Genomic DNA, 19,705 nt, shown 5'->3' with positions numbered 1-19,705 from the left:
ACTTATGTAACTAGATTTTCCTTGATCATAATGTAGACCTTATAGTAAAGCGTATTAGGGCAAATGTTTCACCTCTCACTGCTCAGTCATTCATTAGAATGAAAAATCTCATTAACTGTGGAAGATAGGGTATCTGGGCTGGGTGAAATATGAGTGGGAGTCTTACAAAGTACTTTCTGTTTTATCATTAGCTTTGACTTTCTCAGAAGAATACAAAATACCATATGCTTGAGAAATCAATTTTGATTATGCTGTTTGTAGTGCATGTAAAATGGTATGGATCAAAGGTGGAAGCAGACAGCTGTTAATCGTACCAAGCGTTATACTCAGAGATCTGAAGTTTTTGTGAGTTATTTTTATCAAAGACATTTTGAATTTAGGCAAGAATCATTCAGCCTGCATGTACTTTCTAAGTTGAAAGCTGTTGGAACTTACCTTTTAGGAATGCATGAGAAACATGAGAAGAAGTCACAGTAAGGTTGTGAATCACCAGATGCTGATGGCTGGACCAGAGCCATGCCGTGTTACCGGTGTTTTTTTGGGGTTGGGAAGCTGCCTGTAAGAGCTTGCAGGAGTTGTCTGAAGTGACTCACCAAGTGAGTGAGCTACACTGGAAGATCACTTTCAGATGCTACTGTAAGAACGTTTAACCACATAGCCGCGTTGGCCACAATTTACATAAGGAAACAAATTCTGTTCTCAGAATAAAATACTGGTCAATTATAACATGGGATTTGCAAGTAACGATTGTTTTGCCAAGTGGCTGAGTGTATAGAGTATGCTGTGCAGGTAATGGATCTATGCAAACCCACCTAGGTTATGTGGGGTGATCCTTTATATTAAAAAAAAAAATAAAAAGCTTTAATGCATTTAACATTATCCATCACAAATAATTACTTGCTGAACTCTAAAAGTATACAGTGGAAAAGAATGTCCAGACCTCTAAGTAAGCTTAATTGCAGTAAGTGTATATACTGAGCTGGAAACACAGAATGATTGGACAATAATTTTAACAGTAAGTGCAAGTGTGATCATCTACGGCCAGTAATTAAAAATGAGGCCACAAATGTTTTGAAATGTCCATCTCAAAAAAGTGCATGCCTGAGTAATTTTATTTTAAAGTAATGTTCAAGTGCTTATAATTGTCAAGAAAAGATAACACCAGCCAGACTTCACAGAAGTGTTTTACTCGGATTGCTTTGTTCATGCAATCCTTTGTTATTTCGAACCTGAATTTGATTGTACTGGCACAAGCTGGTACAATCTAGGACTATCTTACAGGTATGTTAATGCTGTTATTAGGTAAAGTTGTTCAAGAACATCTACTAACCTACTGGCTTTGCTCAAAAAATCATTGTTAACAAAACAGGTTCCTAAATTACAGTCTAATGTTGTTTAAGATTATCGTTTAATATTGATAAGAAAGGTACATGTCTTTATGAGATACCAAGTGCATGAATAATTTCAATAGTTTCATTTCCATGTGAAGTATAAGCTGTGGAAATTTGGAACTGTTCCATATACAATTGGTTGGTCTATAATTTATTAGGATTGTCAATGGAGAGATAATAACACGTGATACAAATTACATCGTAGTGTATAGGAGAAAAAACTTGTAGCAAATAAGTTAATGTGTCATGCTCCTTTGTCACTTAAAAAAAAAAATCTTTTACAATGGCAAACAGTTCATTATTTGTTTATTTATAGTGTCTTATTCCTCCCTATGCTACTTTTAGAAAGACACTTTTCTGATTTTCATGCCTTGCAACACCTTGCAGTGGAATTTCTGACAAGTGTAGCTGCTTGTACATCTCAAGATTATTTTCGTCAGGGTCTGGAAAGTGGGGCCTAAAGAATTATTAACCATGAGGGTCATTGGTAAATTAATGACTATGCCATTCGTTACCTGTTCTTGTATCTCTTTCCTTTAAAAAACTTTTCAAGTTTTGGTGGTGATATCTGAATCACTAACATAAGATAACCCACTAAATTGAATTCTCATGTGCTTCCAGGGAATAACTAAGCATCTTTCATTAACATTTCTGAAGTATTCTTACTTTTTAAAATGTCGTAATTTAAAGTTATGTTTATTAATTTAAAACAATACATATTTTTTCTATTTCTTTTTCTAGCTGCTAGCAAATGTCTTGAGTTAACCTGTAATATAATTCTAATTAGAAGAATCTACAATGAAGCTATTAATGGCTTCTAACATTCAGATTAATTATGTTATCTCTGACTGCATACTATTGTATTAAAAATTTTGTTCTGGTAACAAAGGACACTGTCATATTTACCCTGGAGAGCTTATTTCACTGGAAAAGGTAGAAGTATCTTTTGAATTAATTTCAAGTCCCAGATAGAAACTGCAATGCAGTAGTCAGAATTTGATAGTCTTATTCCAATGGCTCGTAGTCAATTCATGTTACTAGCTTGTTCTTATTATTTTAAAAAAGCATTAGTATTAATCAGCTTATTTAAAAATAAAGGCTTAAAGATTTTTTTATGGCCTTCTGAAGCTACCATAGCTAATAACTGTGAAGTTACAGTTTTCAGTCCTAAAATTGATAACAATTTCAGTCTGTTTCTGAAAAAAAAAAATGTTTGGTTAAGTTTTAATAGCTGTATGAAGTTGAAAAGGTAATTGTGCCTCTTTAAAGCAACTTGTAATCTATGTTATAGAATATTTATGATGTTCTGTAGACTTCCTAACATGAATCACTTGCTCATTGTAATTTTTAAATATCTTTAACAGAAGGGCCATCTTACATTTTTAGAATTTCTGTGGTGGTTTGTAGTTCCCATTAGCTGTCATTTTTCCTTTGCAACAGTGTGTGGCCATTGAATGTAAAATAAGTTAATTAGGAGGGACTTCTGGTTTCTCAAGGGTAACTTTTTCCCTTTCTCCAGCGGATAGCTGGAATGCTGTCTAGCCTAGCCGGCTGTTAATTGCATTCTGGTCTTTTGTCAGTACAGTAGTTTAATAAAATAAGGAATCCTTATTAATGTATGGGTTTTAGAGTAAATACTTCTTGACACTGGATCTCCTCTTCTTGGTGATCTCCAGTGTATGATCCATAAGAATGAATGACTTAAACACTGAGGAGAATATTTGGAGCAAACGGAGAATATTGTTGATGTTATTTTCAGATTTCTGAAACTGGATTAAACAAAAGACTCTATAAACTCTAAGTGATTAAAGAAATTGTAGATTTGAAGACATATTTGCTGGAGATGCACCAGCTGCTGAAATTTGAACTTGGTTTGAGAAGAACTGGTGCTGGCTGGTCTGCAGGTGTAGGAAGAGCTGGACCTTTGCCTCATGTGTACCTGCCCTGCACAGGTGAAAGAAGCGACTGGAGTATGGACAGAGGTTCTCAGGTGCTGGGCTAAATAGAAGTATTTGATAAACTCAAGCTAGGTGCCAGCTGTACCATAGCGGTGCATTTGATGCAAAAATAAGCAGGAGATAGCCAGGTCAGCTCTGAATGTGACAACTTGCTTGCCAGAAAAAAATAATGAAGGTAAATGGGCTGAAGCAGAGCTCAGCTCTAAGGCAGCTGCGCTCATTTGCAGAACCTGAGCTGTAGCCCAAGGTACCTATTTAATATATCAGTTTGTCTTAAAGCCTCTGACAAAAATTATCATATACTTCAAAAAATGGTGAGGGTAAATGAGATCACATGCATATTTAGAATATATTTTTTAATTATATATCATGGAAGTGTTTATTGCCGTAGAGAGTAGTCATATGAATATGCATGTTAAAAATGGGATTGGTTTTCTTTCTCTGCACGTTGTGCACTTTAGGTATCATAGCAAAGAACTTCTGTGATCCATGCAGTTTTATAGCCTCATTTGCTTTCTAGTGAAATTACTTTTTTATAAGTAATACTTGATTGAATTGATAGCTTTATTAGTGTTTTTTAATAGCACCTGTAGTTTATTAAAGACAATCAATTCAAGTGCACAATCTACTGTGTTTAATTTCCTTTTTTCTTTAATGTGATCTCCTTTTATGATGATGATTTTTTTAACAAAGTGATATTTGGTTTGTTAAATTCCTTAACTCAAAAGTTAAGGTAAAGATACAAATCCTGTTCAGTTTCTCTTTTCTGTGTAGCTTTAATTGTAAATTGTTCCTTTTAAAAATAAGCCAGTGCAGTAATTTTCTACTCTTTAGGGGAAAAAAAAAACGCCAAAAACCCAGTGCTTGAATAAGAGATCTGAATTTCCGTGTTCCATGCCACCAAATTCCCCTGAGAAATGTGGGGATGGGGCTCTTCAGGAAATGAACGTGCTTTTAGATGCTTAAACAAGGATTTAGATACTTGGTCTAGGACATCTTTGTGGGAAGGACTGAGCCTTATTCAGTTTCCTTCCTTTTCGTCATTTGTTTTTACTGCTTTTTCAAGTATCCAATAAATGCTTATTCCAATAATATAGTCTATGGATTTAGAAGAGTAATATTGGCTTTATGAGGGCTTAGAGAGAGGAATTTACAAAATCTGTCAGTGAGTGATGCCAATCTCACTCAGCCCTCTCTGTTGGCTCTGGAGAGAGTCGGCTTTGCTAGAGAGCAAATCAAAGCAGTAGCTCGATCTAGCCACCTGAATTGCTCTTTACAATGGAAAGATGTATGTGTTCTGGCTAGGCTAAAGTTAAATGTTGTGACTGCCGTTTTTAATAAAGGCTTTCATCTTTATTTTTTTGTAAAATCATCATTAAACATAGCCTGTATAGGAAAGGCGAATTCAAGTATTTTTAAACAGTAAGGCAAATAATTTGAGAGCTATCACCAAAAATAGTGTGTATGTGTCTGGAAAACTCCTTCAAAAGCATATGAAAATTACATATACCAACTATGATAGTTTTCATACCTCCGTTTCACTCAGTTCAGTCCTTTGGTAGAAATCCAGTGAATATAATTAAAAAGAATGCCATGTGTTTAGTAGGAGCTTATATTTAAAACATGGAAGACAGACTCCAGAGACTTGATGCAGTAGTTTAAGAAGTTATTGTCTACCTTATGCAGCAGAGTTGGCAAAAGTAAATCATAAAAGTCTACATGTTCATCATGTATTCACTGCCAGTTGAAGCAGATGCTGGACTTAAAGGATGTGAAGTTTTGCCATAGCTCCTATTTGCGGGGCTGGGAAGGGTGTTGAAGAGTGGAAGTCTGTACTGCAAGACAAGGTCAAAGCAGAGAGTGGGAGCCTATAGTATTTCCAGGTTCAAGAGAACTCACAAATATTTTAGCACTGCTTTGAATCAGTTACAATTTCTGGATAAAAGAGGGTTTCTCATGTTTTGTATTTCCAGATGGACCTTCAACTGATAAAGATTCTGAAGAAAAGAAAAAGGAGCCTGCATCTTCCTCACAAAACAGCCCTGAAGCAAGAGAAGAAAGGTGCTTAATCTTCATGACTGTGCAAATAACCTCACCCAGTATAAAATAACATTAAACTATTTGGTCCAAATTTTTCATATTTGAGACAACTTCCACATTCTTTTCTGAAATACTTAAGAGTTTTACAAGAAACGGAGTGTTGTTAGGGAAGTAAATCCTGCTGCTGCTGACATAAAAGAAGATGAAAGCCACCGGTCAAGATATGGCCAGACTAGTTATTTTTTATTACATCTGTCTCATCTGTCAAATACCTCACCCTCTCAATACTAGCACTGAGCTTTGAGAACTGTAAAACAGCTTTCAGTCACAGCTTTGTGGTAGTTGCATATGTTAGTGGTTTAGAATACTTCTTTTGTCTCTTAGCCTTTATGTTTAATAAACAATCCCATTCTGCACTTTTTTTGGTAATCTCATGTTACCAGAAAAAATGAGTCCATGTTATGACGCTATAGGAGCTGAAGAACATTTGCAAAATAGTATCTGCAAGCCCATTTCTTCTATGCATTTCTGGTTTTAGTGAATCTATTTCCAGCAGCCAATTTCAAATTGAAATTTAACCGCTAACCGTTTGTCCTGACGCAAGCTGAAAACTTTTTGGTTTCCAGTTTGCAAGTCTACATCACTTGTTTGTTTATGACCATGGTACCACTTCACTACAGTAAGCAGACTGAATGCAGTGCATTCACTGCAGAATTAATGTTTATGTGATATATCTTCACTTTTTTTTAAAGTAAAGTTCCACGGTGGGGGGAAAGATTTCATGTTAATATATAATGTTAATTAATATAACTGAGAATTAAAACTTATATGCCACATAATGGAATGAAATACCTGTTGTGTGTCTATTGTATGGAATACCCTAGTGAATATTTTAAAGACACTTTTAAAATTGTGTTGACTCTAGAGCTATAAGTAGCTTTAAAAAGGTGGCCTGGGTCCTTTTTTTGGAATACCTTGGAATGGATGTAGCAAAAGTCCTGTATATTGCCATGGAAAAAAGTTACTGAAAGGGAGGGAAAAAAAACATTAATACTAGTTTTCTTTTTGCTTTTTTTAGCAGTTCAAGTAGCAATTCCAGCAGCAGGAAGGAGGAGGGTAGCGCTCCCTCAAATTCTTTCATCCCGTCTTTTCCCCGGGCTCCAAGCACTTCGGATTCTGTACGAGTGAAATGTAGAGAAATGCTCTCTGCAGCTCTCAGAACAGGAGGTGAGCTTTGTAGACTGTATTTTCAAGTTGAATTATTTCCTCCTTCTTTCTTTCAGTTCTTCCCACTCTGTTTTTCTCCTGCTCCATAGGATACAATAAACTCTGTTTATGCCCGTTTGTATGCATATACCCATAGGCCAGTTCATCCAAGTTGCAAGTAATGAGTAACTTGACAGCATGGAAATGTATTGAAATACTTTTTTGTTGCCGATGATACAGGACATTTTGTGGCTTCTGTTCATCTGATATCTTGCCTACACTGGATCCTCTTTTCAGGAAGGTTATTGCCCCTTTAGTGCCTCATTTAAATCTTTTTGTGGAAGCTGCTATTTTTTTGTCCTGTCTCTGACTGAGAGTGCTACTGTCTGCATGCCTGTCTTTCTTAGGCTAGTGATCCTGTGGCCTTCATATTTTGGTTTTTGAAGGCTCCTTTTTGTTTTGGTTTAATCTTGAAGTTTCATTGAGATACCTGCAGTAAGAGAGTCTTGCATTGCTCTGTCTTCATACCTTCTGGGAATCTGTACATTCCCTGACATTTCGGTTTTGGGGTTTTGTTCATTTGTTTGTTTGTTTCTTTTCCTCCTTCATGTACACTGAGTTGTCTTTAAACTGTCTAATTGAATGTTATGCCAGATTAAGAGAAAACTAAAGTTGGACTCATCAGAATGACATTTTTTTTTCTTGTGGATCCTTCTCTTCTACTAGAACTTACGACTGTGAGTCGTAAGCTCCTGTTCCTCTGGTTTTAGCTTAGTGTAACCTGACCCAATGTAAGCAGATTTCTGAGTCATCCATTTTTAGCTTCTTCACTCCTTTATTCTTTATTTTAGTTCACATAAATTCAGATACAGACAAAGTTGACAAAAGACCTTGAATTTGTGGTCCTCTGGATATGTAGTTCATAGACTTCTAAAATAATTTCTGCCCAGGAAGTTGCACATAGCATCTTAGTATTTGTGTAGTCTTAATTTTATTTCATGTAGTCTTAAATTTAGCTATTTTTTCAAGAACTCTTTCCTCTTTTAATTTCCACAGCACATATAAGCTGTTCGTCCATGGGTCGAATGCCAATTTCAGTAAGGCTTTTTTGTGGTTTTATAGCCTTCTGCATGAGGATCAAGGGAGAAATGGTGTTTGAATCCAAATACTCATTGAAGTACACCCGTATTAAAATGAGAAGGAGGAAAACACAGACTGTATATAATTTGTCCTAACTTGTCTTGGAAAGGCAGCTGTCTTCGTGAGTAAGGGTTTTGGTCAGAGACAGTAAACAATTACAGAATTACAGTGTGTTAGGGATTGAAAGGGACCTCAGAAGACCATCTAGTCCAATCCCCCTGCTGGAGCAGGAACACCTAGATGAGGTTACACAGGAATGCGTCTAGGCGGGTTTTGAATGTCTTCAGAGAAGGAGACTCCACAACTGCCCTGGGCAGCCTGTTCCAGTGTGATGTCACCCTCACTGTGAAGCAGTTTCTTCTCATATTTAAGTGGAACCTCCTGTGTTACAGTTTGTACCCATTGCCCCTTGTCTTACCATTGATTGTCACTGAGAAGAGCCTGGCTCCATCCTTGTGACACTCACCCTTTACATATTTATAAACATTAATAAGGTCACCCCTTAGTCTTCTCTTCTCCAAGCTAAAGAGCCCCAGCTCCCTCAGCCTTTCCTCATAAGGGAGATGCTCCACTCCCTTGATCACCTTTGTTGCCCTGTGCTGGACCCTCTCCAGCAGTTCCCTGTCCTTCTTGAACTGAGGGGCCCAGAACTGGACATAATATTCCAGATGTGGTCTCACCAGGGCAGAGTAGAGGGGAAGGAGAACTTCTCTCGACCTACTAACCATCCCCCTTCTAATACACCCAGGATGCCATTGGCCTTCCTGGCCACAAGGGCACAGTGCTGGCTCATGGTCATCCTGCTGTCCACCAGGACCCCCAGGTCCCTTTCTTCTACGCTACTCTCCAACAGGTCATTCCCCAGCTTATACTGAAACCTGGGGTTGTTTCTACCCAGATGCAAGACTCCACACTTGCCCTTGTTATATTTCATTAAATTTTTATTGTCTTGAGACATTTTAAGTCAGATGCTGCCTTGTCTTCAAGATTGCTGTGGTTTATTTCTTTCTGTTTACATATTTTATTACACATCTCTGCTTTGCATTTTGTTCTTCCAAGTAATATGTTGACAAAGTTTTGAAAGGATAAGTGTACAGTAAATTAAACTTGTCTGTACAAAAGGAAAATACACTGCAGTTGTTTCATAATTTGCTGAGTTTCTGAGTGTTAATTGGGCTCTTGGGGCTATAGAACACTGGTGAAATTATCAGGTTGTTAATATTTTAATATTTGTTTCCTTCAGATGATTACATTGCTATTGGTGCTGATGAGGAAGAGCTGGGTTCTCAGATTGAAGAAGATATCCTTTGTTTTACATCTATGCGCTCTAGAACAAGAGTATTTTTAAAAGCATTGGTAGTGTTAAAATTAATTAATTGGATCTATTTATTAAATATTTTAAAATCTAATTTAAAACAAAAATAGCAAACTATGTTCAACACATCAGCGCAGCCATTTAGTGTTTAAAAAACAGCACAACCTAAATGGTTTGCCTTAAAGCATGTAGGAATGTGTGTAGGTGAGTGTGTATGGGGTTTTTTTCAGTTCAGTATGTTTTCCGTGCAGCAGCAATATTGTATCTTACTGAAGCATTCTAACATAAATTTCTGGGCTCCTCTATGTTATTTTAAAATATTTTCTTGTTAACAGTTTTAATCTGTTTCTTATGTCTTTATTTAATTTGCTGCAAGTTTATTTTTAAATTAGTTTGAAATTTTGAAAAGAGTCATTGTAGTAGTGTTTGAATAGGTACAGAGCAGAGATCTGGGCTTATTTTTGGGGGGGCGCGGGTGGGGAGGTATTCTGAAGCATAGAAGTATTGTAAGCTTCAGGATTCTAACTTGCTAATGTCCTTCAGTAATTGAAGTCGGCCACTATTCCTGTTAAGGAATTTCTTGTTTCTGTTGCAAACCTGTTTTAAAATTCTGTTAGTGAGCAGCCAGTGTTTCAATATTTGGTTTAGAAATCAATTAATCCTTAGCATGAGGTCAAGGAACTGGACATAAATTTATGGGTGACTTTTCACAATTTCAGTTGAGATCCCAGTACCCAAAAATTTGTGTTTCACTCACCACGTGCCAAACGACAATTAGGCTTCAAAAGGACATCAAGTCAGCTGTGTCGAACAGGAAAGTAACTTGGTTGGGGTGGAGGGAAGGACTTAATCAACAGTGGAGAAGCTTTAGAAAAGTTGCCCCCCATAGTGCCCCCCTTTATAGTGCTCTGTTTTACCTGGTAATGTTTTGTTCCTTAAATACAAGGCACCTATTTTTCAAGAATTAAAAAACACTGATATGAAATACAAAAATAGGGTACGAAGTAGAATAGCGAATCTCAAGGATGCAAAGAATCCTAACCTAAGGAAAAACGTGTTATGTGGGAACATTCCTCCTGACAAGTTTGCCAAAATGACAGCAGAGGTGAGTGAAACAGAGGTCTTCAACTCTTTCCCTATTGGATTTATGTCCTGGCCTGTATTTATTAGCCATAAAAGTAATTTATGTAAGCTGTCTGCACTTTTGAATTACTGTGGCTTGTTTATGGCTTGCGCAGTCTGAATTACAGGGCTGTGTTGCGGCAGAGGGGATTAAAGTGGTGTCTGTTAACGTTTCCTAAATATCTGAATTTGTCTGTAAGTCAGGAGGCAGGTAAGTTGTTGCATGTAAATTTCCTGAAACACGACATGTTGTGCCATTTTTAAGAGGCTGCAGGATATATCAGTGGTGTTTTTTAAAGTTTAGGAATATGTGAATATGTCTGACCAGTGACTCCAAGTTGCTTACCCATTCACCTTTCTGGATATGTAAGTGTTAGCCTGTCTTGCCATTTGTTTTTCAGATACTAACCTCTGCTGTTACACTCCCATGCAAGGTATAGCACTGTGCTTCTAAAGATCAGTCCCTCTCCTGTTGGCATTTTTAGTGTTTACTTAAAGTTTATCTCACATTTGACAGAATACAGCAAGTCAGTTTGAAGGAAACTCTCCACAATAAATAGAAAAGGCCATAAATGATAGAGAAAAGAAACTAGGAGAATTGCCCTTTAAATCAAATTAAATGTGTGTTACTGAAAGAACATTTTGGACACTTGAATAGAAATTCCCATTCAGATGCTCACTGTCTTTACAAGTTGCCATTCAGATGCTTACTGTCTTTACAAATCAAAATAAATCTAGGAAGTCAAATGAAAAAGTGGATTTTATGAGAGCGAAAACCAAAAGTGGGGTAGTATCTGATTTTGGTTTTGTAGTTCTGCTTGTATGTATTGAATTCTACCCCCACCAAATCAGCTATATAGAATTATCTTTGAGACTGAAAGAAATTAAATTTATGATCAAGTAATTAAAATAATGATTAGCTTTTTCTAAAGGAGAGGTGTTTATTTTTGCTTTGTTTGTTTGTTTTCTATAGCTTTACTTAAAGTTTAGGGCAAACACACTGATAAAGGAATGTGTAAAGAAAAGTGCATGTTTTTTTTTTTGTTCTACACGTGTGTATGTACATGCGCACAAACATACGTTTTATGTTGTCCAGTGCCCATTCTTTATTTTAATTAATGACTTGGATTAAAATTCTAATGGCTTAAATGTCACCCTTAGTGTTAAGATTACTTCTAAAGTGAAACAGCATTAATACAAGATTTGCGTTCAACATCTACATGGGATGTGGAGTAATACTTGATTGAAGCAATATGGAACGACTTGTTCTCGCTGTGCACACTTGATTGCTGTACATTGTGGAGATCTGCACGCTAGAACTGTTTTAAATGAAGAAGAAGACCAGTGAATCTGAGCTCTTCAGTTAGTGTTTTGAAACTGTGTATGACTTCTGCTCTGTATGGTAAATTATGGCTGTACTGTCTGTCTCAGGATGAATACAGAAATGCTCAAAATAGTGTACATTTTTCCTATAATAATATTCTGTAGGTCAATGAGATACTTATGCAAGGATCTGAGTTAGAGAGATCTTTTTCTTCCTCTCTAGAGAACTTTTTAGTCCTCCTCCATCTTATCTCTCGATTACATTTCTGAGCTTCAGAAATGCATTTATGTAGAAATGCTTCTTGGTGTTTGATATTCTGACTTTTCGTAATTCATAAGAAAAAAAAAACCACAAACATTTTAAACTTTTTAACTATTGGCTTCTCTACTGAGAAATACCACAATTTAACTCTTATAAAATTCCTGTAGTATTACTTTGCCTTTCAATAGAGTTGCCGTTCATGGGTTCTAGATTAAAAAATGTATGTATTTGCACAGTGGTAATGCCTTGTTTAAAATAAAAACTGTCTATTATACTTTCTCTGCTCTTTATCCATAACAGGAAATGGCAAGTGATGAACTGAAAGAAATGCGCAAAAATCTGACCAAAGAAGCTATCAGAGAGCACCAGATGGCTAAAACAGGAGGTACCCAGACTGATCTGTTTACGTGTGGCAAGTGCAAAAAGAAGAACTGTACATACACCCAGGTACATGATTATTCACACTCTTAGTTTTCATTTTTCAAAGCTTAAGTCCTATGTAAAGATTGTCAGAGAAAAAAGTTGTCTTTACAAAATGAACTTAGATGAAAATGTAAACAAATTGCAAAATATGTGAAGACAGTTGGATCTGCTTAGGTGTGCTTACATAAGGAATGTTAGTTGTATTAATTTACTGAAGATTTTATGTAAATCCAAGCTGAGAATCTCTATAGCCTGAAATGTCAATTTCCTTGCAATGCTGAGTTTTTGGTATTCTTTTTATGTCTAATTAATATAGTGTTATGTAGAGGAAAGCTAATTTACTGTTTTTAATATCTGTCAGCTTTTCTTTACAGAGGGAATAAGTAGCAGAAAATAATGATATATACACACTTTTTAATATATATATATAAAATATGTATATATATAATCATAGAATAGCTTGGGTTGGAAGGGACTTTGAAAGCTCGTCTAGTCCAGTCCCCCTGCAATGAGCAGGGACATCTTCAACTAGGTCAGGTTGCTCAGAGCATTTTTGTGTTTATATGTTTATATATATTTTTATGTGTATATATATATAATCTACCATTTCTATTTTAATTAGGAAATATGTGAAAGTAGGGCTTTAATTTGTTTAGCAGTGCTTCAGGGCATGTAATTTTGATCATCGAATCAACTGCGTTTATAATTTAGTATTTTATATCAGACACTTTAAGTAGAAAGCTGATTTTCAATCATGAGACATTTAACCCTTGGCATCAGTAAATATATGTAAAGCTGTATTGAACAGGTAGTTTTATTGCAGAATCTTTTCCTGGAAGTATGTGCACAGTTTCTGTGCTGAAATTGATATTTTTATGCTTCTAAACCTGTCAAAACATAAGTTTATGATTACGTTATCATCTAGACAAAAAAAACCAGTTTCAATTGATATGGAAAGTTGACTTGTATTTTTATCCAAATGTGTTTCCTTAATGTTAAATTTTGATTTTAAACATTTACACTGAAGACATACTAGCAAAAACTTAAGACACTAATTTTCTTTTTCATCTCTGGCTCTTGCCTTTGCCAAAGGTTCAAACCCGCAGTGCTGATGAACCCATGACAACGTTTGTTGTCTGTAATGAATGTGGTAACAGATGGAAGGTAAGACTGTGAGACTGCTCTGGATATTTAATAGCAGACAGCCAGGCTCTGTGCTTAATTTTGGTTAGTCCAATGAAGTGAAGACACACTCAAATGAAGGCCTGTAAAATATACAACTTAAGATGTAATAGCAGGCAATGTGAATCGTGATGTCTTCATTCTGTTATTTTTCTGTGTTAAGAACGCTGCAGCTCTGCAGAACCATGTTGCACAGCGTATGTTAATATTACTGTATTACAAAAAGAATGCATCTTGTTTTGCATATTTTATTACTGAGTATTGTTCAAGTCTATACTTCAAGATATCCAGATACTTTCTAAAGCCTAGAAATTATTTGATGCAGTACCTGGAAGAGTTCATTTGCACTTAAAACCTTCGGTAACGTTGCTGTTCCAAAAGTGTCTGTATAAAGAATCTTGAGTGAAGGACTGGTTATGATCTAGGCAAATGCTTTAACTAGTAATTTCTATATCCTGACTATGGTGTCATATTTCTGTTTCTTCTTGCAAAGATTTAGAAATAAGCTGTATGAAGATCTCATAAAAATTCTTTTCTTTTGACAGTTCTGTTAGAAGAAGAAATTCTCAAGACATCTGGACCAGTATAAAGGAGGATTTTGTAATTAGCTTTAAAAACTAGGTTAAGCATCTAGCTTCCAGCAAACAAGAAGTTTTTTGATTTTCATTTTTTTTTTTTTTAAAGCAGCGTACATGCCTGACATTAGCCTTTGTTTTGACACAACCATCATTTCCTTAAATGCCTTCCTATAGCTGATAGTCAGTAGGGCCAGGTTGCTCAATTGTATGGTGAATGTTAAAATATTTTTTCATTTTTATAAGTAAGTTGACATTAAACTTTTACCAATTAAACATTTTGGTAATCGACTTGGGTTTTTTTTAACTGTGTGAATAAGGTACTGTATTTTTTGCGGTCTGAAACATACACGCTCCTCCCATATGGATTTTACATCCCCACATTTGTTCATTTCTAAGAATGGAATTTGTTTCTTGCTGCTGCATCTACTAGTTTTGCAAAGAGAAAGGGTATCTAACTTCATCTGATTACGTTAATCTCAATTGGTAACTAAATAACAATTTAGTTCACTCCTAGTTTGTGCATACTGTTTCTGAGTTAGGACTAGGTTTGTAATCTGGCATTTGGAGATGTATTTGTGGATGTGATGACCTCTTTTGCAGTGGTTGGTTAATCTTGTTTGTGTAAGCAGCCTTAATCAATGCAATATTTCTAATTGCCCAAAGCGTGTATTTTACATTCTATCAGTAGGTATTATTTCTAGGAATGTCTTAAGATAGTTGGTTAAATCTGATTTGAGTGTTTGGTTTTGCTTAACATGCTTGACAAATAAGTTTAGTTCAGACTTTGTAAATAAGCAAAGTCATTGTGGTTTAGGCTGTCCTAATAACACCAGCTAGCAAATTCATCACAACATAAACTGTCTGGGGAGGCAGTATGAAATTCACTTCATATAAATGTCATTAATTTTGTTCATGAACAGAATTTTGAGATGTAGAGTATCCAATATCAAGGACAGACCTGCAGGTGAGAATAAATTATTGAAGTTATGGTCTTTCCTATATGCGGAATGATATAAATGCTGCCTTGTTAGAGCCCGCTTTGTAACAATGCTTGTCTTTAGAAGTATTTTCAAATGTGCTTTCAAGGAAAAACATGTCAACATTTTCAGAACAGATTAAATTCTTTTAGTATACCTAGATTTATATTATTTATCAAAGCCTGGGGCTATGGAGGTCTATCCTGGCAACATATAAAGGATTCATAGGGGGATGGGAAGAGTATGTATAGTTCCTGGAGAATAAGTTCCTTGGCTGCACAGGAAAAACAAGATTTTTCTGTGTTTAATGCTTTTTTGCATGGTGGTGACCATCATAACAAATGAATTGGAAATAGTACCATGATTCTTGAGCTTTCAAGACGAGAAGTGATAGGTAAATACTTCATAGAGCAAGCTTTTCCAGTCAGCTTGTCCAAGTAAGGAAAAGTGGGTTTTCTTTTGAAACAAAAAAATGATTAAAACAAAGGAGAAGTTTAGTTACACACATTTTTAGGCAGAAAATTGCTAAGCATTTAAAGTTTCTCGTATAGCTTTGTATAAAACATTTTAAACTCAATTTATTTTATATTACTACCCTAATTTATAAAACATTCTGGTTTTTTCTACTAACTGAATGGGTTTATTTTTGGCTTATGTGTAGGTCCTTTGACAGAATCGCATCTTAAGAGTTACTTAAAGATGCATAATTTTTTTTTTTTTTTTTTTTTCCAAGTTGTTTAAGACAGCAACAAACTAATGACAGATGTTTAATATCAATTATGTTGCTTTGTTTGGGGACGTTACTGAACGAACAAGTCTAACAAAATGCGTTAGAAATGATTGCAAATTGGATGCCAAGTAGACCAAAATTTCCAGTACTGTTTGTAATGTAAATACAGGACAGACACAGGTTGGTTTGCATCACCTTCCTCATGCTACGTGTCCTTTAGTGTCTGTGCCCGATTGTGACACTTAGGAAAATTACCTTTTGAGAACATGTAGTAATTTTCTTTCTGTACTTAGCAAATTATATCTGGACTTTATTAAAAGAACTAAACTGCAATAGCTCTTTCTGTGATGTAGGTGTATCCAAGTAGGAGTTCAAATAAAATGTTGTTTAACCTAATGTTACCTTATGGCTGGACAACAGCCTTCATCCATCTTCTCTTGTGTCCCCAGGGTTGAAAGAAAAATTACTTTCCTGCAGTGAAAGAAATAGTGAGAAGACATTTCCTCATAAATAATTCATTTAACATGCTCAGTAGAAAGTATGTCTTTTAAAATGTCTTGTCCTGAATGATTCTTTTTGACTAGCACTAAGCAGAAGGTAAATACCCGCTCAATGGTCTTGGCTTTTGTGATTCCGACCTTGAAGCCCTGTTTCACTTTCCAGGCATTGCAAAGGAAACACCTGGGTTTTGTCCAGGGTTCAGGATTCCACTTGTGTTCACATACGAGCATTTTAAATTGAAACTTACCACCCATACCAGCTTAGTTAGAACTTAAATTCATCAACATGAAGTCTTGTTTCTGCTAGAAGTGTTTGTATTAGGTTTCAAATGCCCGCCTTTTGAAATAGATCATCAGTAGTCATTCACATCAATAAACCGGAGGAGTTTCACCTCTAATTACAATTTCATACAGCTGAATATTAGCTTCTGTTTTGCTAGATCACCACTAAGCTTGAATTGTTTTACCGTTTTAAAAGGTTTGGGATTAATTTAGTTACATTATTATAGAAAATCTTAATTCATGTCATTGAAATGATGCTTACACTTTTCATGGCAGAAGACACTTTTTCTGAATTGCTGTTTGAAAATTATTTCACATTGAGATAGTCTTTCTCTTTTTCAGATGTCCTTTGTAATCAGAAGGCATAAGTACATGATTTTTGTGTGAAAAATTTTAATCTGTCTTTGTATGGTAGAACCCTTCAGGGGAGATACATATATATATTTCCCCCCCTCACCTTCATTTGTATTGTGCTAATGACTTTGGAATTTAAAGGTCAGTGTAAAGCACAATATGTTGGCTGAAGAAGCCCATGCAATTTTAATACGGCTTAGCAGGTTGGCGAAAAGAGCAATTTCTAACAGTGTGCATGTTCTGTGGGATTTATTGGTTTGTGAAGTGCAGACATTGAAGGAAGAATACCAGTGGTCTGGAAAGGTGTTAGAGCTTAATGATATCCTGCCGTTAGATAAATGCCAAGGCAAACCAATCATGCTTATTTTCAAACCAGGATAAGTTGATTTTGTGGTAGTTTCTTGCTTGATGAATTATAAATGATGATTTTCTCCTGCTGTTCATGTATCAGCTTGTCTATAGTAACTTTTCAGTGCAACTCACTTTTGCTGTGAGAAAAGTTTGTGCATAATGAGCAAGTATATAGTAGTGAAATGTAGTTAAAAATCTGCCTTCTGTGTGGGTGAGTGTCCTTTATTTTTATTATATTTTTCCTCCTCCACTTCAGTTAAATCCAGCGCTGAACAGACTCAAAATAACATGATATTTAGGGGAGTGGGCTGGTTGTTTGGGTTTTTTAAGAGATACTGTGAGGATATCTAGGGACCAACATTCCTCTGTTGGTTCTGAGTGTAAGCTTAAACATAAAACACAGCATTAAAATTTGTTAAGATCCTTCAGAAAAGAGGTGCAGTGCAAATGTCAGTGTGTTGCAATGCTGAAAAAAAAAAAAAATTGCCTAGAGAATTTTAATTGCTTAGAAGTTGTGGCACATGGAAAATAAGCTTAGAAATTATTTTTTAATAATCTGATGTTAACTGTAGAACTGTCCAAACCAATATAGTTTTCTCTCCCTTCTAATTTCATTGCATCTTTTTCTTGCAGAATAATATAATATATTGCTTGATTAAAAAGTATGAGTATTTGGTCTGTTTTCCAGCTCCTAATGAGGTATTTTTGCAGGGAAGAGATGTGACTTAAAAGAAAGAAATTCTTCCATTTTGTGAAATGACACACTTTGAACATTTTGTTTGATATGTGTGTCTGATCTTTCCAGCAAGCTGAATTTGACCTAGTTAAACTTACTTTGTCAGCTTAGAGTTTTAGAGAGTCTTACCCATGCTGACTAAAACAAGTACAGCTTTGTCAGGCTGACTGCAAGCTCCCCATGAATATGCTGCTTTACTGATAGATCTCGTTTGCTTTGTTGAAGTCATGTAACACTTTATGTAAACTGAGATTGTATTGATAGGACGTTCTATGATCTCCAAAGCACTGCTTTGGAAGAGACCCACAAGGATCATGGAGACCAACTCCTGTCCCTGCATATAACAACCCCACAGTACACACCATGTGTCTGAGGGCGTTTTCCAGTCTCTTCTTGAACACTGTCAGGCTTGGGGCTGTGACACCTCCCTGGGGAGCCTGTTCCGGTGTCCACTACTCTGTGGGTGAAGAACCTTTTCCTAATGTCCAACGTAAACCTCCCCTGGCACGTCTTCCTGCCACGCCTTTGGCTCCTATCTTTCGTCGCCAGAGGGAAGAGATCTGCACCTGCCCGTCCTCCTCCCCTTGTGAGGAAGCTGTAGACCATGATGAGGTCTCCTCTTAGTCTCCTCCAGGCTGAACAAACCCAGTGACTTTAGCCGCTGCTCATGTGGCTTCCTCTCCAAACTGTTCACCAGCTTTGTAGACCTCTCCTGGACACTCTCCAGTAGCTTAATATTTTTTTCTATCCTGTGGTGCCCAGAACTGCACCCAGTGCTCCAGGTGAGGCCGCACCAGTGCAGAACAGAGTGGGACAGTCACCTCCCTCGCCCGGCTGGCAATGCTGTGCTGGATGCACCCAGGACACGGTTGGCCCTCTTGGCTGCCAGGGCACACTGTTGGCTCATGTTCAACTTGCTGTTGACCAGAACCCCCAGATCCCTCTCCGCAGAGCTGCTTTCCAGCCTCTCGTCCCCCAGTCCGTATGTACAGCCAGGGTTGCCACGTCCCACATGCAAAATCCGGCACTACAACTTCAGCTGGAATGACCGATGTTGATATGTTCAGCGGTGGCAGCTGCTAACTGGACTGTGTCTTAAACAGGGGTATATAGAAGGTTCTGTCTTAACTTAGTCATCCAGTGTTGTACTAACAGAGGACAAAACACTTTGTTTTGCTGTCTCACTTAAACTTTTTGGTTTACATTTTTGTGCTGACAAGTTGAATAGTGCTTTGTTTTTGGAAGGAGATGTTGGTAACTGGTCCATAATTATTGTTGTTAACTTACCGTGTCTCAGGTCTTCTCCTGCGGTGCTGTGTAATGGAAAATCTTGGGTTTTGTTTAATAATGTAAATGCAGTAAGGAGAGAATGTGTCTCCTGCTGAGTGCACTGAGGAAACAAACTGATTTCCTAAATTCTTCCTTATTATTCCTATTTCCTTTTTCTCAGAGGCAGAAAATCCTCATTTTGTGCTTTTCCATAGTGCTGGAATTAGGCAAATAGCAGGTTTCTGAAAGGCTACAGTAAATGTCACTGAACTATGCCTGTCTGGTTCTTTCATTCTAGGGGTATTTTTATTCTTTGTTCCCAATATGTCCTTTTCCTACCTATATGTGTCATTTGATAAATTTAAATAATCCTGAATTGAAATCCACTATAAATGCCCAAGTTCAATATAGTGGAATTTAAAATAAGTTATTAGAATCACTGATCTACAAACAGATTATGCAGAATTCCATTTACTTTTTTCCAAGTACTTCCTGTGCTTACTGACTCTAGGATATGATCAGAAATCAAGTGTAATGTTTGGGGGATACTGTAAATTAACGTGGTT

General features: G+C 36.4%; 1 protein-coding gene across 4 annotated transcripts in view; it reads left to right on the top strand.

Moving 5' to 3' along the window:
- The window catches only part of TCEA1 (transcription elongation factor A1), a 28,491-nt gene extending 14,278 nt beyond the window's left edge, over nt 1-14,213 (top strand). For 3 of the 4 annotated variants that reach the window (XM_065053541.1, XM_065053545.1, XM_065053544.1), the window contains 7 exons: nt 5,323-5,410; nt 6,468-6,616; nt 8,979-9,035; nt 10,001-10,155; nt 12,058-12,204; nt 13,273-13,344; nt 13,908-14,213. In XM_065053541.1, the coding sequence (XP_064909613.1) occupies nt 5,323-5,410; nt 6,468-6,616; nt 8,979-9,035; nt 10,001-10,155; nt 12,058-12,204; nt 13,273-13,344; nt 13,908-13,916 (677 nt within the window). In that variant the 3' untranslated portion in view covers nt 13,917-14,213. The remainder of the gene's footprint in view (nt 1-5,322; nt 5,411-6,467; nt 6,617-8,978; nt 9,036-10,000; nt 10,156-12,057; nt 12,205-13,272; nt 13,345-13,907) is intronic. The other variant, XM_065053542.1, reaches the window with a different exon arrangement.
- Nucleotides 14,214-19,705: the final 5,492 nt, after the last annotated feature.

This window comes from Columba livia, chromosome 2, assembly GCF_036013475.1.
Source record: "Columba livia isolate bColLiv1 breed racing homer chromosome 2, bColLiv1.pat.W.v2, whole genome shotgun sequence".
NCBI classification, from domain to species: Eukaryota; Metazoa; Chordata; class Aves; order Columbiformes; family Columbidae; genus Columba; species Columba livia.
This window is presented reverse-complemented; position numbering and strand designations above follow the sequence as displayed.